A 21,571-nucleotide genomic window follows, 5' to 3' on the forward strand; every position below is an offset into this window, starting at 1 on the left:
CTTTTTGCATTCTTGTGATTCAAATACATAACATGTTCAAGCATATGACTCATCTACACCAATTTAACCCTATGCCATCGATGTCTCGCATGAGTGGATATCAATATATCCATAATCCTACACATTGATGTCTCACATGATTAAGAAAGAAAGTTATCATGAAGTTTGGGTGTTTAGTGACTAACAAACCTAACTCTATGTCTAGCAATTAGGATTATTAGGTGATTAACTCTAATTCGGACTCAAACGTTGTAGCTTCCGCTCACAAGTCGAATCAAACAAAATACCATAGGTGATCAATCTAAGATATAGCATGGAGATCAAGAGAAAACCACTAAATCAACAACTAGAAACATGCTTTATATTGAAGAGAATCACATAGAGAGCATAAGTATCATACAACTACATCAAATCCCAACAAAAGAGAGATTAGCTATCCATTTTCATGGATAGCTTTACAAGTAGAGAAGAACAACGAGAACCGAAACTGTCGCGATGTCTCGCCGCCGAATCCGATACCCAAGCCTCTTCTCTAGCCTCCTAAACCTCTCTCCTTGTCTCTCAAGTGTTTCTCTGAATTTCTAAGTGATGGGTCCAAGTTCTCATCCAGTTCCCTTACCGGCTTCTTAAAAGAAGCGTTTTATAGTGAAAAACGCAGTACAGGGCGCTGAGCGGCCTGTTTTGGGCGCTGGGCGGCCAGATTCCTTCAAGTTTGGGTTTCTTGAACCACCATGGGCGCTGGGCGGCCTCTGCAACCCGCTAGGCGCCCCACACATCTTCAAACTCCATTTTTCTTGCCAAAACACGCATCTTGTCCCGATCCAACCGTTCAAGTTGAAGTCCCATGTGTTATAAACCACATATCCAAGTTTTAGCTCGATCTGATGGTTAACGAATGTGGGATTCCAATTTTGCTCGACCCGCTTTTAACTTTCTGCATCAAAAAGTTGGGATTAGAATTGAAATCATCATAAAACATATCCTAAACCTAAATAATAACTAAACTAATAAATTTAGGATTAAAATGATATAAATTGAAGCACACAAGTCAAATAAGTGCCTAAAATGATATTCAAGTATACGTAAAAATGACACTTATCAACTCCCCCCAACTTAGCACTTTGTTTGTCCTCAAACAAAAGGTAAAGACTTTAATCAAACAAGCACAACTGAAACTCTTTCAAAAGTCAATTTGCAAGATCTCACAAAGGTTTAATCAATGATCCAAAACATAAACACGATGCCCACAAGAGAATGCATGACTATGATACAACTATGTATCCAATCTGAAACTCAATAAACATGCAGTCAATTACTCTTTATCAGGGAACACTCTATCATGCCAAAATATAACATGCAATTCAGGCAAGGTCAGTGTTTCACTCATGTACATCACTCAATCACAGAAGTCAAGATTGTTACATGTCTCCACAATCATTAAAGCGACATGTTCAATCAAGGATCACTAAGGTCTTTATAGGGTTGTAATGAGGCTAGGCTTCAAAGAGTTTGGTTTTTCAGGATATGCGAAGAATCGCAACAAGCCTAAGAGAGCAATCACACATTAATCTCATGATATCCACTCCCCTGAACTTGTTTTAAACCAACTCCCATTCAGCATTTTCAATTAAACTTAACCCTTTCCTTTCATCAATCTCTTCTTTATTCTCTTTTTGTCCTTTTTGCTTTTTTTTGTCCTTTTTTATTTTGAAGCATATACACATTTGACAATATTTATTAAGAGATTGAATTGAAATGACATAGAAACTTTAGCACAAAATTCTTCTCCCCCCAACTTGCATACAACTCACACTAGTAAATGCTCTCTTAGCTTATCGAGCTTAGGAAAGTCATTGTTTTTCTTTTAGGCTCAGGGTTATAGTCAAGAACAAAAAAAACAAACATTCAACTTTAAGGCTCAAAGGGGTAGCAAATGGATTTAAGTTGACATAGGAAGGCTATTTGGATAAATAGCTATATATATAGAACAAAACATGCCTTGATCCTTTCCTATCAATTACGTGCAACCAATGATATCAGAGACTCAAACAAAATCAACCATGTGGAGTAGTGATGTTCTCTCAACTCACAGTGTATAGGAACACTCCTTCACAAGTTAAAAAGTTTTAAACCTCCCTGATTTTCAAGTAATTTTCATGTATGCTTCAAGAATTCCAATTAAATCATGCAATCATATCAAGTCATGACATCAATGAGTTCAAGCACAATTTCAATCATGGAATCATTCATTTTTATAGCAGATATCAAGCAATTCTCACAATAGTCATGCAAGTATTGAAACAGTCAGAGAATCATGGAAATCGGGACACAAGTGCTATATATAAACTATACTATCAAAAAGAAACTAAAAACAAAGTGAAAATGACTCCCTCATGATGTGAAAGCTTTGAACCCAAGCTCTTTACTAAGATCCTTGATTTCTCTCCCCCTCTATGAGAATTGGACGGTCCTCAGGCCAAACTGTATGACTCTTCTGTTAATCTGTCTTACAGTCACTAATAAACTTGTTAGATTACAAGGGGTAAAGGAGAATATAAAATTACTGAAGCAATACAAAACCCAGTCCATATGAAAATTCACTTCACGAGCTTTTCATAGAGTGGTCATTTGCTCAAATCCGAGAATAAATGAAGAAGTTACGCTCATTTGAATAAAAGAGTGGATTGCTAAGAAGGGGTGACGCTGAGCGGCCTCTGCATAGCGCTGAGCGGTCAACATCAGAAATTGAGGCCGCTGAGCGCTATCAGATGGGCGCTGGGTGTCCTGTGTACTGTAAAAGCTCAGAAAAACTCAAAAACCTCAACTGGATAGATCCAATTTTGAGTTCTACACTTCCCGATCATGCCAATTGATTCACTCACATTCATATATCATTTAAAACTTGTTCAAGCCCTAAAATATAAAAATCAAGCATAATTCATCAAAGATTTACAATCCAAGTCTTCAAAGACAAGTTTCCATGTTTTTTCACACCTTGATAGGCCATAATTTGATATATTCACTTATAGCACATGCCACTTAGTTCAAACACACACAAATACCCTAAGAATCTTGTGCATAGCTAAAAATTGACAATTCAAACACATCTAGCACAAAAGTCACTTGAGGTTCCATTAAAGGTTCAATTTGCACTATTTTCACAACTCAACACCTCATTATTAGAACATCTTACATTTCTTTCATGCTAGGCCTCAAAGTAATGTATTAACATCATTTAAAACTTGTTTAAGACCTTAGAATACATTATAGTACACAATTCCCTTAAATCACCACTCATGATCAAGAATCGCACTAACTCAAGAATTATCACACAAGGGGACCTCAAAACTCACCAAGTTGAACATAAGACTATTCTAACACTTACAAATCAACATGAAAATGCTTAATAGAGCTTGTTCAAAGGATTGGAATGAATAATCTCATTGTTTAAGCAGAAAATGGGTAGGAGGGACTAATTTTTCACTTGAAACTCACAACCTCATATCCCAAATTTTCAAAACACTCAAACCATACAAACCAATCATCCATATGCGTGCTAAACATCAAATTGGACCTGTAGCAACTCTTAAACTCAGGTTTTTCAAAGAAATATCACGAGGACCAAATTTTCACTCAATTTTCATGAATTTTCACAAGTCACACCCTCAATTTTCAAGTTTAACATTTTCATTGCTTCCAAAGCCTATGAACACACTCAATATATCTATCAAAGCTTGTGAAGCACATTAAAACACACAGTTAAACAAAGCTTCACAAAATCACTAACCTAGTTCTAAAAACACACATAAAACCAAAAACACAATAAAAGCAATAAAAACACTGGGTTGCCTCCCAGGAAGCGCTTGTTTAACGTCGTTAGCTTGACGCAAACACTATCATGGTGACCACAAACAAGGGTTATAATATAACCCCTTCCGCTTCTTAGGTCGTTTGACTTGGACTTCATCTAATTTTCTACCAAAAGCCTTCCAAGCAATCAAAAATTCATTCATTTTCTTTCTTTTCACGGTCCAACTCAATTCACCTACATTCAAATCACATGCCAAGCTATTTACATGCATATGAATGAATGCAAATTTACAATTCTTTGAAGAATTTGATGCTATATGCTCATCAAACCTATCACCGAACACAAAGCCTATATGCTCAACATTAAGGATTTCATTATTGCATTGGTGATGTGATACACTATCAAAATCTTCAAAGCTTACCTCATTCACTTCATGTTTTACCTTTGGAGGGCTTGAAGGAATCGGTGAGTGGTGAAGGGTCGGACCATTTTCTTCTTTTTTTGATTTTTACCCTTCTTCCTCACTTTCTTCCTCATTTTCTTTCTCAATTTCTTTTGTTTCCACAACCACCTTATCATATTCAGCTAGTTGTGTTGCAAGCTGCCCCACTTGTTTTTCTAGGTTCTTGATGGAAGCCTCGGTATTCTTTTGGTTAACTATTGAAATCTGCATGAATTGGACCAAGGTATCCTCAAGCTTAGCAATCCTATCCTGTTCTGGGGAACAATATGATTGATATGGTGGTGGTGATACTTGTACTTCCTGAAAAGGACAATAACCCACACAGTGAGTGTTAAAACAGATATCACACCATATTACCTGATCTCTTATAGATGGTTGTTGCATTTTTGGAAGTTAGTGACTTAGAAGCTTCTTGTTGCTCTTTTCTCTTTGACTAGCCGATTGAATGAAAACGAAAGCACAAGCTAACACAAGAGATTAGTAACAATAAGGAAAATTAAACTGAAAACAAAAACTATACACTATATTCACAATCATTCAAGAATGAAAACTATCGCAATGCAATTAGTATTGGCACACCTCCCCGGCAACGACGCCAATTTGATGAAAGATTTTTACCACTCTACGTTTGAATCTCTCAAGACTCAATTGTAGTATAGTAAAGGGTTTTGTCGTATCCACAGGGAGGTGTAACACTATGTCGTTCAATAGTTGACAAACTTAAATGATGGGTTCATAAGAGATTGATTGGTTATACATGAAACTAAATGAAAAGCAAATAAACTAACGGAGAAACAACAGGTATGAGGAATTGTTGGGATTAGACTTCATTGTTTGACCTTTTTGCATTCTTGTGATTCAAAAACATAACATGTTCAGGCATATGACTCATCTACACCAATTCAACCCTACGTCATCGATGTCTCGCATGAGTAGATATCAATAACTCCCTAATCCTAAACATTGATGTCTCACATGATTAAGAAAGAAAGTTATCATGAAGTTTGGGTGTTTAGTGACTAACAAACCTAACTCTATGTCTAGCAATTAGGATTATTAGGTGATTAACTCTAGTTCGGACTCAAACGTTGTAGCTTCCGCTCACAAGTCGAATCAAACAAAATACCATAGGTGATCAATCTAAGATATAGCATGGAGATCAAGAGAAAACCACTAAATCAACAACTAGAAACATGCTTTATATTGAAGAGAATCACATAGAGAGCATAAGTATCATACAACTACATCAAATCCCAACAAAAGAGAGATTAGTTATCCATTTTCATGGATAGCTTTACAAGTAGAGAAGAACAACGAGAAGAACCGAAACCGTCGCGATGTCTCGCCGCCGAATCCGATACCCAAGCCTCTTCTCTAGCCTCATAAACCTCTCTCCTTGTCTCTCAAGTGTTTCTATGAATTTCTAAGTGATGGTCCAAGTTCTCATCCAGTTCCCTTACCAGCTTCTTAAAAGAAGATTTTTATAGTGAAAAACGCAGTACAGGGCGCTGAGCGGCCTGTTTTGGGCGTTGGGCGGCCAGATTCCTGCAAGGTTGGGTTTCTGGAACCGCCATGGGCGCTGGGCGGCCTCTGCAACCCGCTGGGCGCCCTGCACATCTTCAAACTCCATTTTTCTTGCCAAAACACGCATCTTTTCCCGATCCAACCGTTCAAGTTGAAGTCCCATGTGTTATAAACCATATATCCAAGTTTTAGCTCGATCTGATTGGTTAACGAATGTGGGATTCCAATTTTGCTCGACTCGCTTTTAACTTTCTGCATCAAAAAGTTGGGATTAGAATTGAAATCATCATAAAACTTATCCTAAACCTAAATAATAACTAAACTAATAAATTTAGGATTAAAATGATATAAATTGAAGCACACAAGTCAAATAAGTGCCTAAAATGATATTCAAATATATGTAAAAATGGCACTTATCAATCACTGTACCGCTTTACGTATTGCTTCAAAGTTTCTCGCTCCATCTGTCGAACGTCATACAGATCTTTAATTGTTACCGGCTCGATTTTGCTTGCAGAGAACTGAATAAGGAATTGCGACGAGAAGTCGCGGAACTTTGCTATAGACCCCCTTGGCAAAGCCATAAACCAAGTCATCACCGCGCCCTGAAATGTGGATGGGAACATCCTGCACTTCACCGCATCAGAAGCTGCGCTTATTGCCATCTTCATATTGAAATAAAGCAAATGATCCTTTGGATCAGTTTGCCCGCTGCACGCTGCCAACACAAGGCTCCTCATGTCATCCGGTATAGCCACCTCTCTCACCGCCGCTGAGAACGGCTCGAACTTCGCGACGGCCTCGGCTTCCCTCACTTCTTCACCCCACTGCTTGAGGCGATAGTGCTCTAATTCCTCCTGTAAACAATCGTTTTGCAGTCTGACATCGGCACCTCGTGCACGATGCACCTCTTCATGGCGCAACCTCCTTCTTACGCGACGCGGTGGGGAGCCGTGCCTCTGCTCCAGCTCTTCGTTGCGCCGTCTGCGACGCGACTCCATCAAGTTCCGTCGGATGACTAGAGTTTCACCGAGAATCCAACAATCGAAGTAAAATTGCACAGAAAATCAGATTTCTCTCAACCAAATCACAATCCACGTAGTCTGGGAATCGAAATCTACCGTTCCCCACAGACGACGCCAAATGTTCTATCCAAGAACATAGAGATGAGGTACGGTACCCATGGTGAAGAGATCGTGATGTGAGAATCTAGAGAGAGTTTAGAGCGTAACCACTTAGAGAGAGAAAGTAACTGAATTTCAAGCTTTTATTTCTCAAATGAGCCAAAAGTCCCTTACAATTGGTAACCGTCCCTTATTTATAGATTTGGGGGTTGGGCTTGGCGCCCCTTACTTCCCTTAATGGGCCAGTTGGGCCTCCCGAGAGAAGGCCCAATATCCTGGCTTGCACGTCGCCCTGGGCTGGCGCGCCTGGGCGACGCCCAGTCCAGGCTCCAATTGGCTCAGGCACCAATGAAGCATGCCTAGGCGCCCATTGCTCGCAGGAAAGCCTCTTGATCTTCTTCTTAACTCCTCTTCAAGCCTCCCTTAAATTCTCCAAGCCTCTTCACCTTCTTTCTTCAGCAGTTTCAGACCTGATTACTTAGGAACAAAGCAAGGAAAATATCTAGGAGCTCCAAGAGTTTATTAGCACAATTTACCCTCAATTCAAGTAGAAAAGATATGCAAGTCTTAAACTTACTTAAAATGCAAGAAAGGTCCCTATAAAACTACAAAATTACCAAAATAAAGTAAAAACACAAAAAAAGATAAAAATGCATGAGAATGCATGAAACACTACATGAGACTCAACAAAAAGACTCAAAACAAACAAAGAAATGACCCTAAAAACACTACTAAAATAGGGTCATCACATGTTCATCATGATTCACAACAGTTGGATTCTCTAATTTCAGAACTAGCTCCTAAAACATGCCTCAAAGACTTTTCTCTCAAGCTGCTCCCACACTCATGCCTCCTCCATTATTTGTTAACTTTGCATTTTCATTTATCCAACCTAAAAGGACATCAAACGATAGTAGCCCTAAAGTCATTGAGCAAAAATCGTCAAGAAGTCTTATCCCATAGGTATGTTTCATGAATATGGTGGTATTATTTTGCATGTCTTGTAACCTTGATGATAAGAATCATAGAGCCTATTTTGGAATGTTTTCACCCCTTCTATTTGAAATGTGGGCTTTTTAGGGGTTAATTATACCCTCCTAAAGTAAGTCATATGATTGAATTTTGATACTTCATGTTTGTTTTTGTGTTGATAGTATTCTCAGGTTAGATTCTACAAACTCATTCCCTTATAAAAACTCATAACTCTTATTGAGCTTGAATAAAATTGTTTTAGGGGAGGTTGTAAATTGTAGTAACTAACCACATTTGTATAGTATAATGTTAAAGTAATTGTTGTTGAGGATCTTTAATGTATGTCATAAGGAGAATTCAATGATAAAAAGATAAGATTCAATACTCATGGAATTGCGGTAACATACTATGTTACCTGAATGTATGCACTGAGGTAACGTAGATTGTTACCGCAATCCACGAACATTGAATCTTATCTTCCTATCATTAAACTCTGATTATGATGTATATTAACGATCGTCAACAACAATTACTCGCACTATACTATACTAGTATGGTCAATTACTGCATTCTAGTTACGATCTCTCCTAAAACAAGCTAATTTTTTTAATGATTTTCTACTCTAATCATAAAAATATATTATGATTAAAAATATGATTGTCTCCTATGGAGAATAATTTTTGTATAAATAAATAAGTTTTAAAATAGATTTAAATGTTTGGTCCTTGAGAAACGTATAATTGTTGAGTGCGTTTGGTTTGGTTAATGGCACTTGCGTTACATTTGATTAGAGTTCGCTATCAGTTAAAAAAATCATTACACACATATTGATGGCAATCACACCAACTCCAACAATATATAGTTATTCAATTTCAATTTTAAATGTAAATTTACTAATTGTTCAAATTATCTATTCTATGTTTTACCAAATAAAGGAATCCATCTAAAGAATTAACATGTTTAGTGTACAAAGTGACTTAAAGACATTACTTTTGCTTTATTTATGGTAATTTGATTATTGTTGGTCTTAATGGCCAAAATAGAGAGTTATATGTTTTCATTGTGTGCCAAGAAGTTTTCTACATTATGAGCGTAAAACCTTAATCTGCAAGTCTTCTGTTCTTCACTTTATACTCCTGATACAACTGTGAGAGATAGATAGTCGTAGGAGCGTGCTCTTCACCAAGCTTCTAGTCGTTGGATCAAACAATACATTGTGTACTTGATTCAGATGCGTTGATGGCATAATACTGTTTGATTAAGACCTTTTGGCTGAAAAGATGTATTCTATCAGCTTGTAGGTAGCATAGATTTGAGCTTCTGACCGTTGGTGCATAGAGATGGAAATTTGATAGTGACACCTTTGTACTTCTTGCTTTGCATTGTCCTTTGTCAGATCACGTGATCTTGACTTTGCAAAACTTCTCCAAGAAGCTATTCTAAGCTCTTTTATAATTTGTCTTCAGCGGTCATTCTTTAGACTTTGCCGCTTTCATCATTTGATAAACCTTGTTCCACTTGGACGATCTACTTTGATAGCTTTTCTACTTATGTCGTCTTTCCTTTCTTCAGACGATATTTCTTCATCGTTCTTATGTTCTTCAAACGATGACCTTGCTTTAATCATTCTGCTTTCTTACAAATGATTGGAAAATATGCTCCTAAATGGCGAGGAAATTCAAAGAATGTTAAAAGTGGAGTTTCTTTAGAGAAAGACACCTATGGAGGTTGGTGAAAAGGGTTTTAGAGGTCGAAGACCTTTAGTTAAGGCTTCACGACCTCGTGGGAGGGTTAGAAAGGAACATGGTGCATTAGTTCTATGTGGTACAGAAGTGTTGGGGATAGAGAATGAAAGATCAATTAGGGATGGTCAGCTGGCGTTCAAGGAGCAGCATGAGCGAGTTCTCAAAAGGCCGAGATGGGTATTGCTAGTGGGAAAACGCATGAGAGTTGTCTTCGAATGCTCATACGAGGTTTCAATTCAAGGTTTAGTGGATCAAATTAATTGTAACAAAAATAGATGAAGTTGGCCAAGTTTGTGGTGGTTTTTTGTGGTATTGGTGTGTTTCTTCAGCTGGTTTGTTAGGTTGTTGATGTGTTTCTTGGGTGGTTGATAGAGGCCCACTCACTCGCAATCGTCTCCACCACCGCCACTACTACCACCACTACCATCACCATCTACCACCACTGCTACTACCGCCACCACCATTACCGCCACAGCTACCACCCTCTACCATTGTCGTCACTGTCGCCATCTCTACCACCACCACCACTCTCCACTAAACATACGATTGTATCAATTTAAATGATATCATAAGTTATACTTTTACTATTAGGTTTTATACTATACAATGCACCAAATGTGCCCTTAAAAAATACATGTAGGACTAGTGCGTGGCGGGAAGAACTGACTAGTCACAATTATCGACACGTAAGCCCAAATTTAACTTTTAGACCTATTGTAATTTTTTGAGGATCGATTGCAAATGATTTTTTTATAGGCTATATTTGATAAGACATTTTAGCTAACCTAAAGTTTATTTGACAAACTTAAAAATTTAAAGTGATACTTATTTTAAAATTAATATCATATTGATTATTATTGGTCTTGTGGTTTGCTCAACTGAGATGATCTTTATGCCAAACATAACACAAATGATTTTGTGTCAGCTATCTTTTCGGCTTTTTTCCAGTTAACATATCAGCTATGCGTGCCAAATATAGCCATAAAGACCCAATTTGATTAAAAACAAATGGAAAAATTTCATTGATTTCCTCTCACGTTTATCGTTGTTCCACTTACCTCCAATTTTTTATTTAACAAGACACTAACCGTCATTATTTTATTGAAAACATTGCACTAAATCTCTCTCGATGTTTATCATTATTGCACTAGCCTCCTATAAAAATATCATTATAATACTTAACATCCATCATCCTTTGTTTGGTACATCAAAAAGATAAATTATTTTATTGAAAACATTGCACTAAATCTCTCTCGATGTTTATCATTATTGCACTAGCCTCCTATAAAATTATCATTATAACACTTAACATCCATCATTTTTTTTTGGTACATCAAAAAGATAAATTACACCTGCCAGAAATCGATCCTTGGACCTACCCTTATGACCTTACTCTACTCATATGTCCCCAACTCGTACCACTAACTGATTTACGGAGATGAGTGCAATTTCCATTTATTTTACTCACATCTTTCTATTTTCTCACTTTCTATCTTTTTTACTCTCATTCATAAACCAAACACTCCATTCGAACACTCAATCCATCCTCCCCTCATTCTCCTACTCCTAGATCATTGGTTTACTTTTACCTTTTTTTCTACTTGCGCGTTGGGGGTGGCCACGCTCTCACTTCACTTTCATAGCCAGCCGTCTGTTCTTCCCCCCTCCCCAGCTTCAGCCCATCTTCCCACCGCAACACTCCGCCAACCACCGCCGCCGACCGCCGTGAAAGCAAAAATCGATGACGACTAGAATAGCGCCCGGTGTTGGTGCCAATTTGCTAGGTCAACACGCCGCCGAGCGGAACCAAGATGCTACGGCTTACGTCGGCAACCTCGACCCTCAGGTAGGGTTTGGTTCCGTTCCTTCCCTTCTCTCTCTCTCTCTTTGTGCTACGGTGGTTAACATTCTTGTTTCTGCAGATTACGGAGGAGTTGTTGTGGGAGCTTTTTGTTCAGGCAGGTCCAGTAGGTATGTTTTCATCAAACACCTTCTTCCACCATTATCATTAATTCCATTCCTTAGATTGTTGTTACTAGTCCTAGCTAAGTTTATTTTGGTTGTTTCAGTTAATGTCTATGTTCCAAAGGATAGAGTCACCAACCAACATCAAGGTTATGGGTTTGTCGAGTTCCGCAGCGAAGAAGATGCTGATTATGTAAGTATAGTAATGCATTTTTCTCTACTGGGGTGATGTGGCAATTAAGCAAAATTGGCAATTGTTGATTGAAGGTGGCACTATTAAAATTGACTAGGGCAAATAGAATGTTTGAATACTGGGTAAACAACTTAATTAAGCGCTTATGATAATAAACTCTGATCGCACGAGTGCTCATTCGTAAGCTAATTTGAGGAACTTATTGAAATACGCTGAAAATAAGTTATAGACAAGTATAAACTCTTATTCATAAGCTAATATGAAAAACTTATGAAAATTAGCTCAAAACGTAGGTCATAAACTATTTACATAAGGTCTTCCAAGCACTTGTGTAAGCGCTTAGCTTATAAGATAAGCTCAAGTAAGCTCTTCCAAACGAGGCCTCAATTAATATTTTTCTTTTCTATTGGGGTGACTGTTCCATTTTTTAGGTACCTGGTTCCTGCCCTCCATGTTCTTTATTTTCTAATGCTCACACTCTTTGCTCTTCTGTTGCAGGCCATCAAAGTGCTTAACATGATTAAGCTTTATGGAAAACCAATACGCGTAAATAAGGTAGGTGCTTTGTGTCAAGCATAGACTGATACATGACTTCTCTTCCACCTCTCTTTATCATTTTTGCTCACCAAATGTGTAGGAGTGCTAATCCTTATTGTGTGTCCTTCTAATATATCATTATTATCATTGAATATCTCCTATTCTTTACATACTAATTAATCTTTCAAATTTACTTTTTGTTTGGCTGGACTTTGTTGTACTCGGTTCAAGTCCTTGTATTTCTATCTTGTATCATGTCCATATTACTTTATTGAAAAGATATATTTTAGTTTGTCAATTCTGCTTGATTAAAGAGTATTGGGTTCACCGTTCACCATATTTTTGGCTTCAGGCATCCCAGGATAAGAAGAGCTTGGATGTTGGAGCAAACCTTTTCATTGGCAATCTGGATCCTGTAAGTCACCAAATTATGCAAGTTTTTTAACGAATTCTTATGTGATGAACTTAAAGATTTAACATGACTTTTCATGATGTTGCTGCAGGATGTAGATGAGAAGCTATTGTATGACACTTTCAGTGCGTTTGGAGTTATTGTTACTAATCCAAAGGTTTTGCTTTTCAAATTTCTTCAATTACATTTAATAGCATCATGTTAGCTAGTAGCATTTGCTAATGCTTTTGATGCTTCTCCATTTTCTTTGTTTGTTCAAATGGGCATTACTTTTTCGTGAATAAAGTTGTTTAGAAACTAGTCCAGTCATAACATAGGGTGTTGCCACTCTTATCATTGGAGGTAAAAAAAAAGAAAAGAATGACGAAATCACTCCTAACCTATATTAGCTAACCACCATGATACATTTGGAGAATACAATCAACTAGGTTAAAAAGCCTTGAATCAGGATGATCGTAAATCCACCTCAGGCTGCTGTGTTACTTTGGTCCAAACTTCATCTCTTGGGGGTCCAGGAAGCAACTACTAGCTGCTAGATAAAGCATTGAAACCGAGTACCACAGCCTTGCACTTCCTACCAATGTTGTCAAAATCTGTGTCAACATGTAAATCATTTGATCCCATGTGTTTCCATTTCTTGCAAATCCTGTTCCCATTGCTGATTGGAAAGTTGCCAGGTCATGTGGGATAGCCAGGCAAAATCACAAAAGCCCAGAATAGGAGCGTGTTCGAGACTCTCAACTACTTGGGCTAGGTTGCATGACTGGTTTGAAAAGTCCCTTATCCCTCTTCTTGAGTGACCTAACTCCATCGTTCTTCTCCCTCCCTACTTTCCCTGACTTCCATCTTTGCTGTCAAAACCCATCCCTAACCCAAAACTTCTGATTCAAGCCCCTTTTCCTTTGTAGGTTTGAAAATTTGAGTTGTTTGTAAGTTGTAACTAGTTTGTGGCCCTTGCATTTCATTTTTTTTTTCTGGAATCAGAAGTTGGGCCTGTTTTAGGCTAATTTCAAATATATAAGTATATGAAATAAAAAGATAAATATAACGAAACATTTCTGCTTTGGGCTTGTTCTAGGCTCTGGCTATTCTATTTTTTCCTGCTACATTTTTCATAATTACCTTAACATATAAAAATATATAAATAAATATTTAAATTCTTATTTTAATTTTAGTACTATAATTATTATTATTATGACACTTTTAGTTAATTAAGTTATCATATTTTGATATTAAAACTCAATTTTTATAATTTTGGTAGGATCTCTCTGTCTGTGTTATAATTACATGTTTTATGATCTTTCACTTCTATCCCGATCCTTCTTAGGATCTTGATTTTGACAATCTTTCTTACTACTGTTTGGCTACTTTGGGTTCAGAACTTTCTGCTAGCTTCAGGATATCCTTTCTCACTCTGACTATCTTTGAGATACCTTCAGAGTTCTCTCTCTCTCTCTCTCTCTCTCTCTCACACACACACACACACACACACACACACACACACACACATACACATCCTTGTTCTCTTCCCTCTTGGACAAAGCGTATGGAGCTTGATTTGTTCTTTGTCTGAGAAAAGGTGCTGGCCAAAATGTCTTCAGGTCTCGAATATTCCAACTCATGATCAAATTGTTGAGATCTTAACCAAGGCCTCATCTCCTATTCACTTTTGTGGATTCAAAGAAAACGTGTTTGATCAGTTTGCTCTGCCTCACCCACCTTGAGTTTGAGGGTGATGTTAGAGCATACATCTGGCTTGGACTTGGAGTTAGTTTTATAACTTCCCTGTAACTTCTTTGTTGGCAGTTATTTGTTAGCTGTCAGAATCACTTCAATCTTTTGTGACTCTGTTATCAATAGCGCTCTGTTATCAATAGCGCTCGATAGCAGCTTTGTTGTGGCCCCTGGTCGCTGTACAGCACTCTGTCTGATTGCAGTTCAGGTGGAAATCACGGTAGACCACGCACATTTGAGCTTTTATTCTGCAAGACATGGAAAGACTCACATATGCTCTCATTTTTTAAACTTTCAGTGAGAAATTGGGGGCATTTTAGGGTTTTTGGGTAAGAGCCTTTTAAAAAGGGTTTGCATAACACTTTCTGGCCGTGACACAGTTTTTTTGACTAGAACCTAGTGTTTTCTTGTCAAGCCACAGCCTCTGTTCTTCAACCCTGCATTTTCTGGTCGCTACTGCATGCCTAATCCCTAGCAAAATCTTGTTTCTCTCTTTCCAAACATTTTCTATGATTTTTGTCTTTATCTTCAACAATCATTTTGTTTGATTATTTAGGTCTAGTATCAATCAACAAGAACCATCTGTTTGTTGTCTCTTATTCTTTGAGCACTTTTCCATACTTGTAGGCACTTTATGCGTAAGACTGTCCCAATGTATCCTTAAAAGGCACAGCTTTGTAATTATACCGTTAAACACCTGGGACAGGTCCAGACAGTCAGTCTTGCATAATTGCTTTATTATAAGGGTTGTTATTCAATGCTCTCTGGATCTATAGTGCCTGTTAGGTATAGTTAATTGATAGAATTATTTAATGGAAATAGTTCGTTAGTTGGATTAATGACTAAGGTATGTTGCCTATAAATAAGAAGAATGGTTGAGAGGGAGAGATTGCTAGTCATTTGCTTGCAATCAGGATCATTGAGAGGAGATTACTAATGACTTCATGAGGTTCTGTATAGTGTTAATCTTCCTCCTAATCTGTGCTGCATTGCTGCAGCCCGCAGCCGTAGGTTAGTTAATTCTGAAATAAATATTATTTTCTTTCTGTCTAATCTGCCCAGTTTCCATCAACTGGTGTAACAGTTCTCATCTTGAAGCTGTGGGGAGCTATCACAGAAGGTGGAATAAGAATGAGAATGACCAACAAGGATCTTGGGGTTCCCTTGGAAGGGCTCTGATCACAGGTGGAAGATTCGCAGAAGATTTAGGAAAATCAGGAAGATGGATGGGGCCCAGAGGGAGTATTGTGAGACCATGCAACGCTTAAGGAGTTGGTCCAAAGGTTGTGATAGGAATCTTGAAGTGGGTATAGGTTCGAGAGGCTTAGTCTATCCCAAAACTGATCCAATTCTTGAATGCCTTCCCTAACTACCTCCTCATTTCTCATATGGAATACTGACTAACTAATTGTTACAACAACTTAACTGACTAACTGTTACATTGATTCAGGCCCAAGCCCATTATCTCCTAATTTGATACATCTATAATAATACACCTTATTAGGTGATCTAAGCCTAATTCCTATCCAGTGTTATCAAATACCCGCCATGGCGGTGCCATGGTGTTTTCTCATGGTGGTTTTCTGGCTTTCCGCCATGGCCGATATCCCGCCATATGGCCGCCATTTCTGCCATATTCCGCTATATTCTGCCATTATTTGTCATGTTTGGCGGGAGTTTGGCTTTCCGCAATTGACAACACTGTTCCTATCACATGTTCATATGCAGAAAGGAAAAGGGCAGGAGCAGAAAAAGGGAACACGGTCCAGAACGTTGGTTTGACCTAAAATCAGAGGATGAGACATACTTGGAGGCCAGTTAACGACGGAGACCCACAATTTCGTTCTCGACTTTTGATGGATCTGGGAGTCGTGGATGAAGAGCAATATGCATACAATTTTTCATGGTGGAGGAGGTGCCAGAGTCAGAAAAAAGCAAGGCTCTCACATGGCAACTTCACTACACTTCAAAGATGGGGAAGGTGAAAAAAGCCTGGAAGAAAATCCTTTATGGCTCTTGGTGCAGATTTAATTACGATACTTATGACAATTATCCAAACTATCGAAGTTGAAGCATTCAGGGTTCTTGGATGGATATCTGGAGACCTTTGATGAATTGTTGGCTAGGGCATGTGTTGTTGATTCTATTGCTCAGCATTTTCTTGGGTGGATTAAGAAGTGCACTGGAGAAATTAGTGAGGTTACGAGAACCTCACTTGGTGCAAGCTACTAGAGTTTCAGCTGTAAGAAAAAATTATTGGAGTTGGTTGGACAACAAACAGAACCGGAGTATTCAAGCATTCAAGAATCAAACAACAAGTTGCAGATGTAGCAGAGGGGAACGGTAAAGGGAGAGATTTCAAGCTACTACCTGGTGCTGAGTACAGTGAGAGAAGAAGAAAGGGGATTTGTTTCACATGTGATGAAAAATGTAACCCTGGACACATTTGCAAAAATATACACCTCAGGCTGATGATTTTGGTGGAATCCTATGCAACACAAGAAGCAACAATAAAGGATTGTGAGGATGCAGTCCAAGGGAAGTGTGTATTGGGTGATCCTGATAGATATCTTTTCTTTTCGGTTTATACATGCTGTTCACCTTGAGGACAGTGTGAGTGTTTAGTGGGAGAGTGCTGAGACGTATAATTAGTTAGTCTGACTAGTAACTAAAGCATATTGCCTATTAATAGGAATTGGGGGCTTTTGGTAGTACTGGTCTCTTGAATACCAGCAGTTTGTGTTGTTCTGTGCAGTGTTCATTTTCCTCCTACTCTGCTGCACTGGTGCAGCTGCAGGAGAATTGATTCTGTACTAAAGATTCATCTCTTCATGTCATCTGATCCAGTTTCAATTAGTATCCTCATCTCCTGTAGTAAACATATTTTTTCATTTTTCACTGATAACATTTATGTGGCATGGCATGGCTTCTATCTTGTGCTGTACAGCATATATTGTGAGGCAAATTATACTCCTTTGATTGGCGGGATGGGCTTTTACTCAAAATTATGCATATGATCTGATGTTTGTCTTTTTTTGCAGATCATGAGAGATCCTGACACAGGAAACTCCCGAGGTTTTGGCTTCATTAGCTACGATTCATTTGAGGCATCTGATTCAGCTATTGAGGTATGTCTTAGTCTGTTTGAATCATTTATAGGAATAATTATAATGTGAGGTCAATCTTTCATTCTTTTGTTGTACTTACGCAGCACACGTGGATCAAAAGTAGAAACTAACTAACCAGAGTACATAACACATGTGAACAAACAAAAATATATGGCTGAGTGGGTGACAACCTTTTATCAGTCATAAACTTATTATGGCTGTAAGATCCTGCAATATAAAAATGTAACACAAACACTCATAATGAAACGTTAAAATTGTTTTCATACCATAAACAAATAGAAACCATGATGATTGCAAAGTACCACAAATCTATTTGGTAGGAACCTAATTTATTACATACCTGAGTAGCGAAATTCCGAGAAACAAGCTCTGATTACCAGTAGAAAGTAGCAGGAAATACAAAAGACTAAAAAAAAAATGTCCGAGAAGGTAGCCTCCTCTGCCCTACAGCACTAGCCACACCAAATATCCAAATAAATGCCTACCTGTTCATTACCCTTCATTCCCACTCATATTCCAGTACCCGCTTCTCTAATCTCTTGCTGTCACATGTCCAATCTATTAGAGTCTCTCTCTTCTCCCTCTTCTTTCTTCCCAGATCCAACATGAAAATATGATAGTCCACACAATCCTGAAAATTTAATTGTTTGACTATCATGCTTCAAGTGGTACTCCCATGAGCTTCTGGATAATTACAGCAACTTTATGATTCCTAAATAAAGCTACGTATCACATTTTGGTTTTTTCCCATCGCATGCTTGACTGGCTTGTACCATGAAGCATGCTTCTGTGGTCTCATTGCCAAAAGCATATTGACTGACCGCCTAGTTTCCCGAGGACCTCTTTTGTTCCCATAACTTCCAGTGTAACTGCATTCCTTTCTTGTTGATTACAATGAAGTGGCGGAATGTGCTGTTTCTAAATGATAACTGCAAACATAGACTAGGAATTAGGAAGCAAACAAGAGTGTAAAAGGCAGCTGTCTACATGTAGGAATTCAAGCTCTAGGGGAAGGAAAAGGGAAAGGAAGTGGTCGAAGAAGATTATGAAGAATCAGAATTCTGATACTGATGAAGAAGTAAAAAGGATGAGGGTGAAGAGATATACAACTGTGATAGTGAAAGTGATGAGTAGGAAGACCTAAATCTAGAAAAGGATGATTGTTGATTCCAATTTAGGAAGCTTTCATTTGAACTTTCATGTTTGTAGACAGTTTAGTTTAAGCCTTAAAACTTCTTTATTACCTTGACTTTTGTTATGTTTTGCCTAATACACCAATGACTTTTTATTAATTATAGATGTCATGATCTTTGAGTATTTTTTTTTATCATTATTTTAGCATTTATATATGCATATTCTATAAATTATATAATAAAATTTAGCTTAGCGGGCCGCTATTCTATACCGCTGTATGTATATTATTTTGGGTCAGCTGCTAGTCCCCACTTTCTGTAATTGCTACATTGGCTTAATTAGAGGATATAGGAAGGAGTAAGCATTCCCACATCACTGAGATTGATTTTTTCTGTATTTCATAGGCAATGAATGGACAATATCTTTGCAATCGCCAAATTACAGTGTCATATGCTTATAAAAAGGACACCAAAGGTGAAAGGCATGGTACTCCTGCAGGTGAGCCCCTATCTTGCAACTACCTATTTTCTTTTGGATTAGTTCATGCACATTGTTTCAGTAATGTATCTGGCTATTTTCCCTATATTATGCAGAAAGAGTTTTGGCTGCAAGTAATCCAACTGCACAAAAGAGCAGGCCTCATACTTTATTTGCTAGTGGGCCTCCAACACTCGCAGGTGCTCCTCAGGCTAATGGCACCATTGCTGCACCAGTGCCTCCGCGCCCCTTTGCGAATGGGGTTGCTCCACCCGCCCTACGTCAACCACCTCCGCCTCAAGCTGCACCCTTCCAGCCTATGCCGGGACAACCAACATGGCATCAACAGCAGCCAGGTCAATTACCACCACCCACAATGCCTCCACCTCAGTACCAGCAGTTCAGGCCACCTCCCTCTGGTATGCAGATGCCTCCACCTCCACAAGGTGTTCCAGGTCCTCCAAGGCATCTTCCACCGCCAGCAGTAATGGGAGGCCAGCCACCACAGGTTTGGCGGCCACCACCACCACCACAATATCAGCAACAGGTTGGACGCCCGATGGCATATCCTCAGTCTTCAATGCCACCTCCACCACCACTTCCCAATAACCATGGGATGCCACCGCCTTCAAGTTGAAGGAATGCACTTATGGAATGTACTTGATTCTCATCTAAGGAATTTTGCTAGTTTATTGTTAATTATAGTGCGTAATATTTCAGAACTGCTGTGGTGTTGATTGTAGTATTAACGTCCTTGACAGTTAAGATCAGAGATTTATTAACTGCCCAAGAAAGAGACGCTTGAGTTTTGGGTTTACCTCGTGATATCCTCATTTTGCTGTATTTTCCTTTGCTTTGGTCTCAAGTTTGTTAAGTATTTGGAAATACATGAATATGACAGATAACAACTTGCTCATATGCGCACAGCACGAAAATCCCTCATGACTGAAATTAGATTTAGTCATTTAGCAGTCAATCCCTGTAATATAGGGACAGCAACAAGGGAAAAACATTAATGATTTGATTGTAGAAATGAAAATAGTGAAAAGAAAAGAAAATGATGTGAAAAAGTAAATTTTTTATTGTTTAGTAGGACAAAAATGAGAAAGAAGAATTACAGAAATGAATGTGATCTTTCTCTGCTTCTTTGATTGCAGAAAAAGTGAAATCTATATTATTTGAATTGATTAGAAGGAATGAGCGCAACATTTTATTCAACATTTTTCTAACATTCTCATTTTGTGGGTTTTATTAAATATGAAGTGAGATCTTCAAATAGGAAGTGAAACTCATGACTTAATTCATCTTATGAACTTTAATCAAAAGAGGCCGAAAGTGTTTAAAAGAGAGTATTGTCAACATTTTTCTTGAGTAAAAATGTACTGTGATGAAAAAAATATTTCATTGTAGTAAGTTACCGATACTTAGCTTTCAAAAAAAACATTACCCTTTCCTCCTGTAAACAAAAAAAAATTACCCATACTCTAAATCCATTAATTTATGCGGTTTCCACTTACACCCATCAAGTGAGTTTTAACTTTTAACCATACTTGTCATGAATATTTTCTTAGGGTGCTATTTTATTTTTCTTTAGTATCAGTTCATCTGATACTAAACTTAACGCCAATCAAGCTGATAATAAGTAGCATTAGTCTGACCCATGCTTAGCGTTTGCCACTAAATTTAGAGTCCGTCTCTATTTATAGGTGCCACCTAATATGCACCACTTTTTAGTGGTGCAACCTTGCACCACTATACCAATTGTTCATTTTATCCCTGTTAAAAATAATTATTTTATAAAAAGAAAAAAATATTGGTATTACCGGATGGATTTTGATGGGATTAATTTTTTAAACAGGGGTAAAATGGACAATTAACATAGTGGTACAAAGTTACACCACTAAAAAGTGGTGCATATTAGGTGGACCCCTATTTAGGTTTTATAAAACACTTGTGTCGACTTCAGTGTGGATGACTTTATTTTTTGTTTAATTTCTTTTTTCGCTATAGATCTATTTCCTTTTTGTAACTTCTTTTCCACTTTCTCTTTAATTAATTTATAAATTGCGCTATTCATGGCATATTTGAATTCTTCCGAGTCTGTTTCGATATCATTTCCTCAGTTTGTGGTCTGAAACTTGACGCTGGTTCATCAATATTAATTTGACATTATAAATCTTCAAGTTCAACTTGGCCAATAATATAAATAATTAAATACGGGTTTCAACATGTAATTATGGATTCATATATTGGATTGTAGGTAAGCGGATATTATACTCTCCTATAATAGTACACAACACCCCCATAAAAGAAGGGGACGAAAAAGGATGGAAATCCATAGTGCTGTAATTT

General features: G+C 37.9%; 1 protein-coding gene across 1 annotated transcript; it reads left to right on the top strand.

Moving 5' to 3' along the window:
• The first annotated feature begins 11,151 nt into the window (after nucleotides 1-11,151).
• LOC130749742 (uncharacterized) lies at nucleotides 11,152-20,036 on the top strand. The gene is made up of 9 exons (XM_057603114.1): nucleotides 11,152-11,485; nucleotides 11,562-11,610; nucleotides 11,709-11,797; nucleotides 12,296-12,352; nucleotides 12,687-12,749; nucleotides 12,838-12,903; nucleotides 17,522-17,608; nucleotides 19,147-19,240; nucleotides 19,336-20,036. The coding sequence occupies exons 1-9, from the start codon at nucleotides 11,381-11,383 to the stop codon at nucleotides 19,854-19,856; spliced, it is 1,131 nt and encodes a 376-aa protein (XP_057459097.1). The 5' UTR covers nucleotides 11,152-11,380; the 3' UTR covers nucleotides 19,857-20,036.
• The last annotated feature ends 1,535 nt before the right edge of the window (nucleotides 20,037-21,571 follow it).

The sequence above is a fragment of the Lotus japonicus genome, chromosome 3 (assembly GCF_012489685.1).
Source record: "Lotus japonicus ecotype B-129 chromosome 3, LjGifu_v1.2".
Taxonomy (NCBI): domain Eukaryota; kingdom Viridiplantae; phylum Streptophyta; class Magnoliopsida; order Fabales; family Fabaceae; genus Lotus; species Lotus japonicus.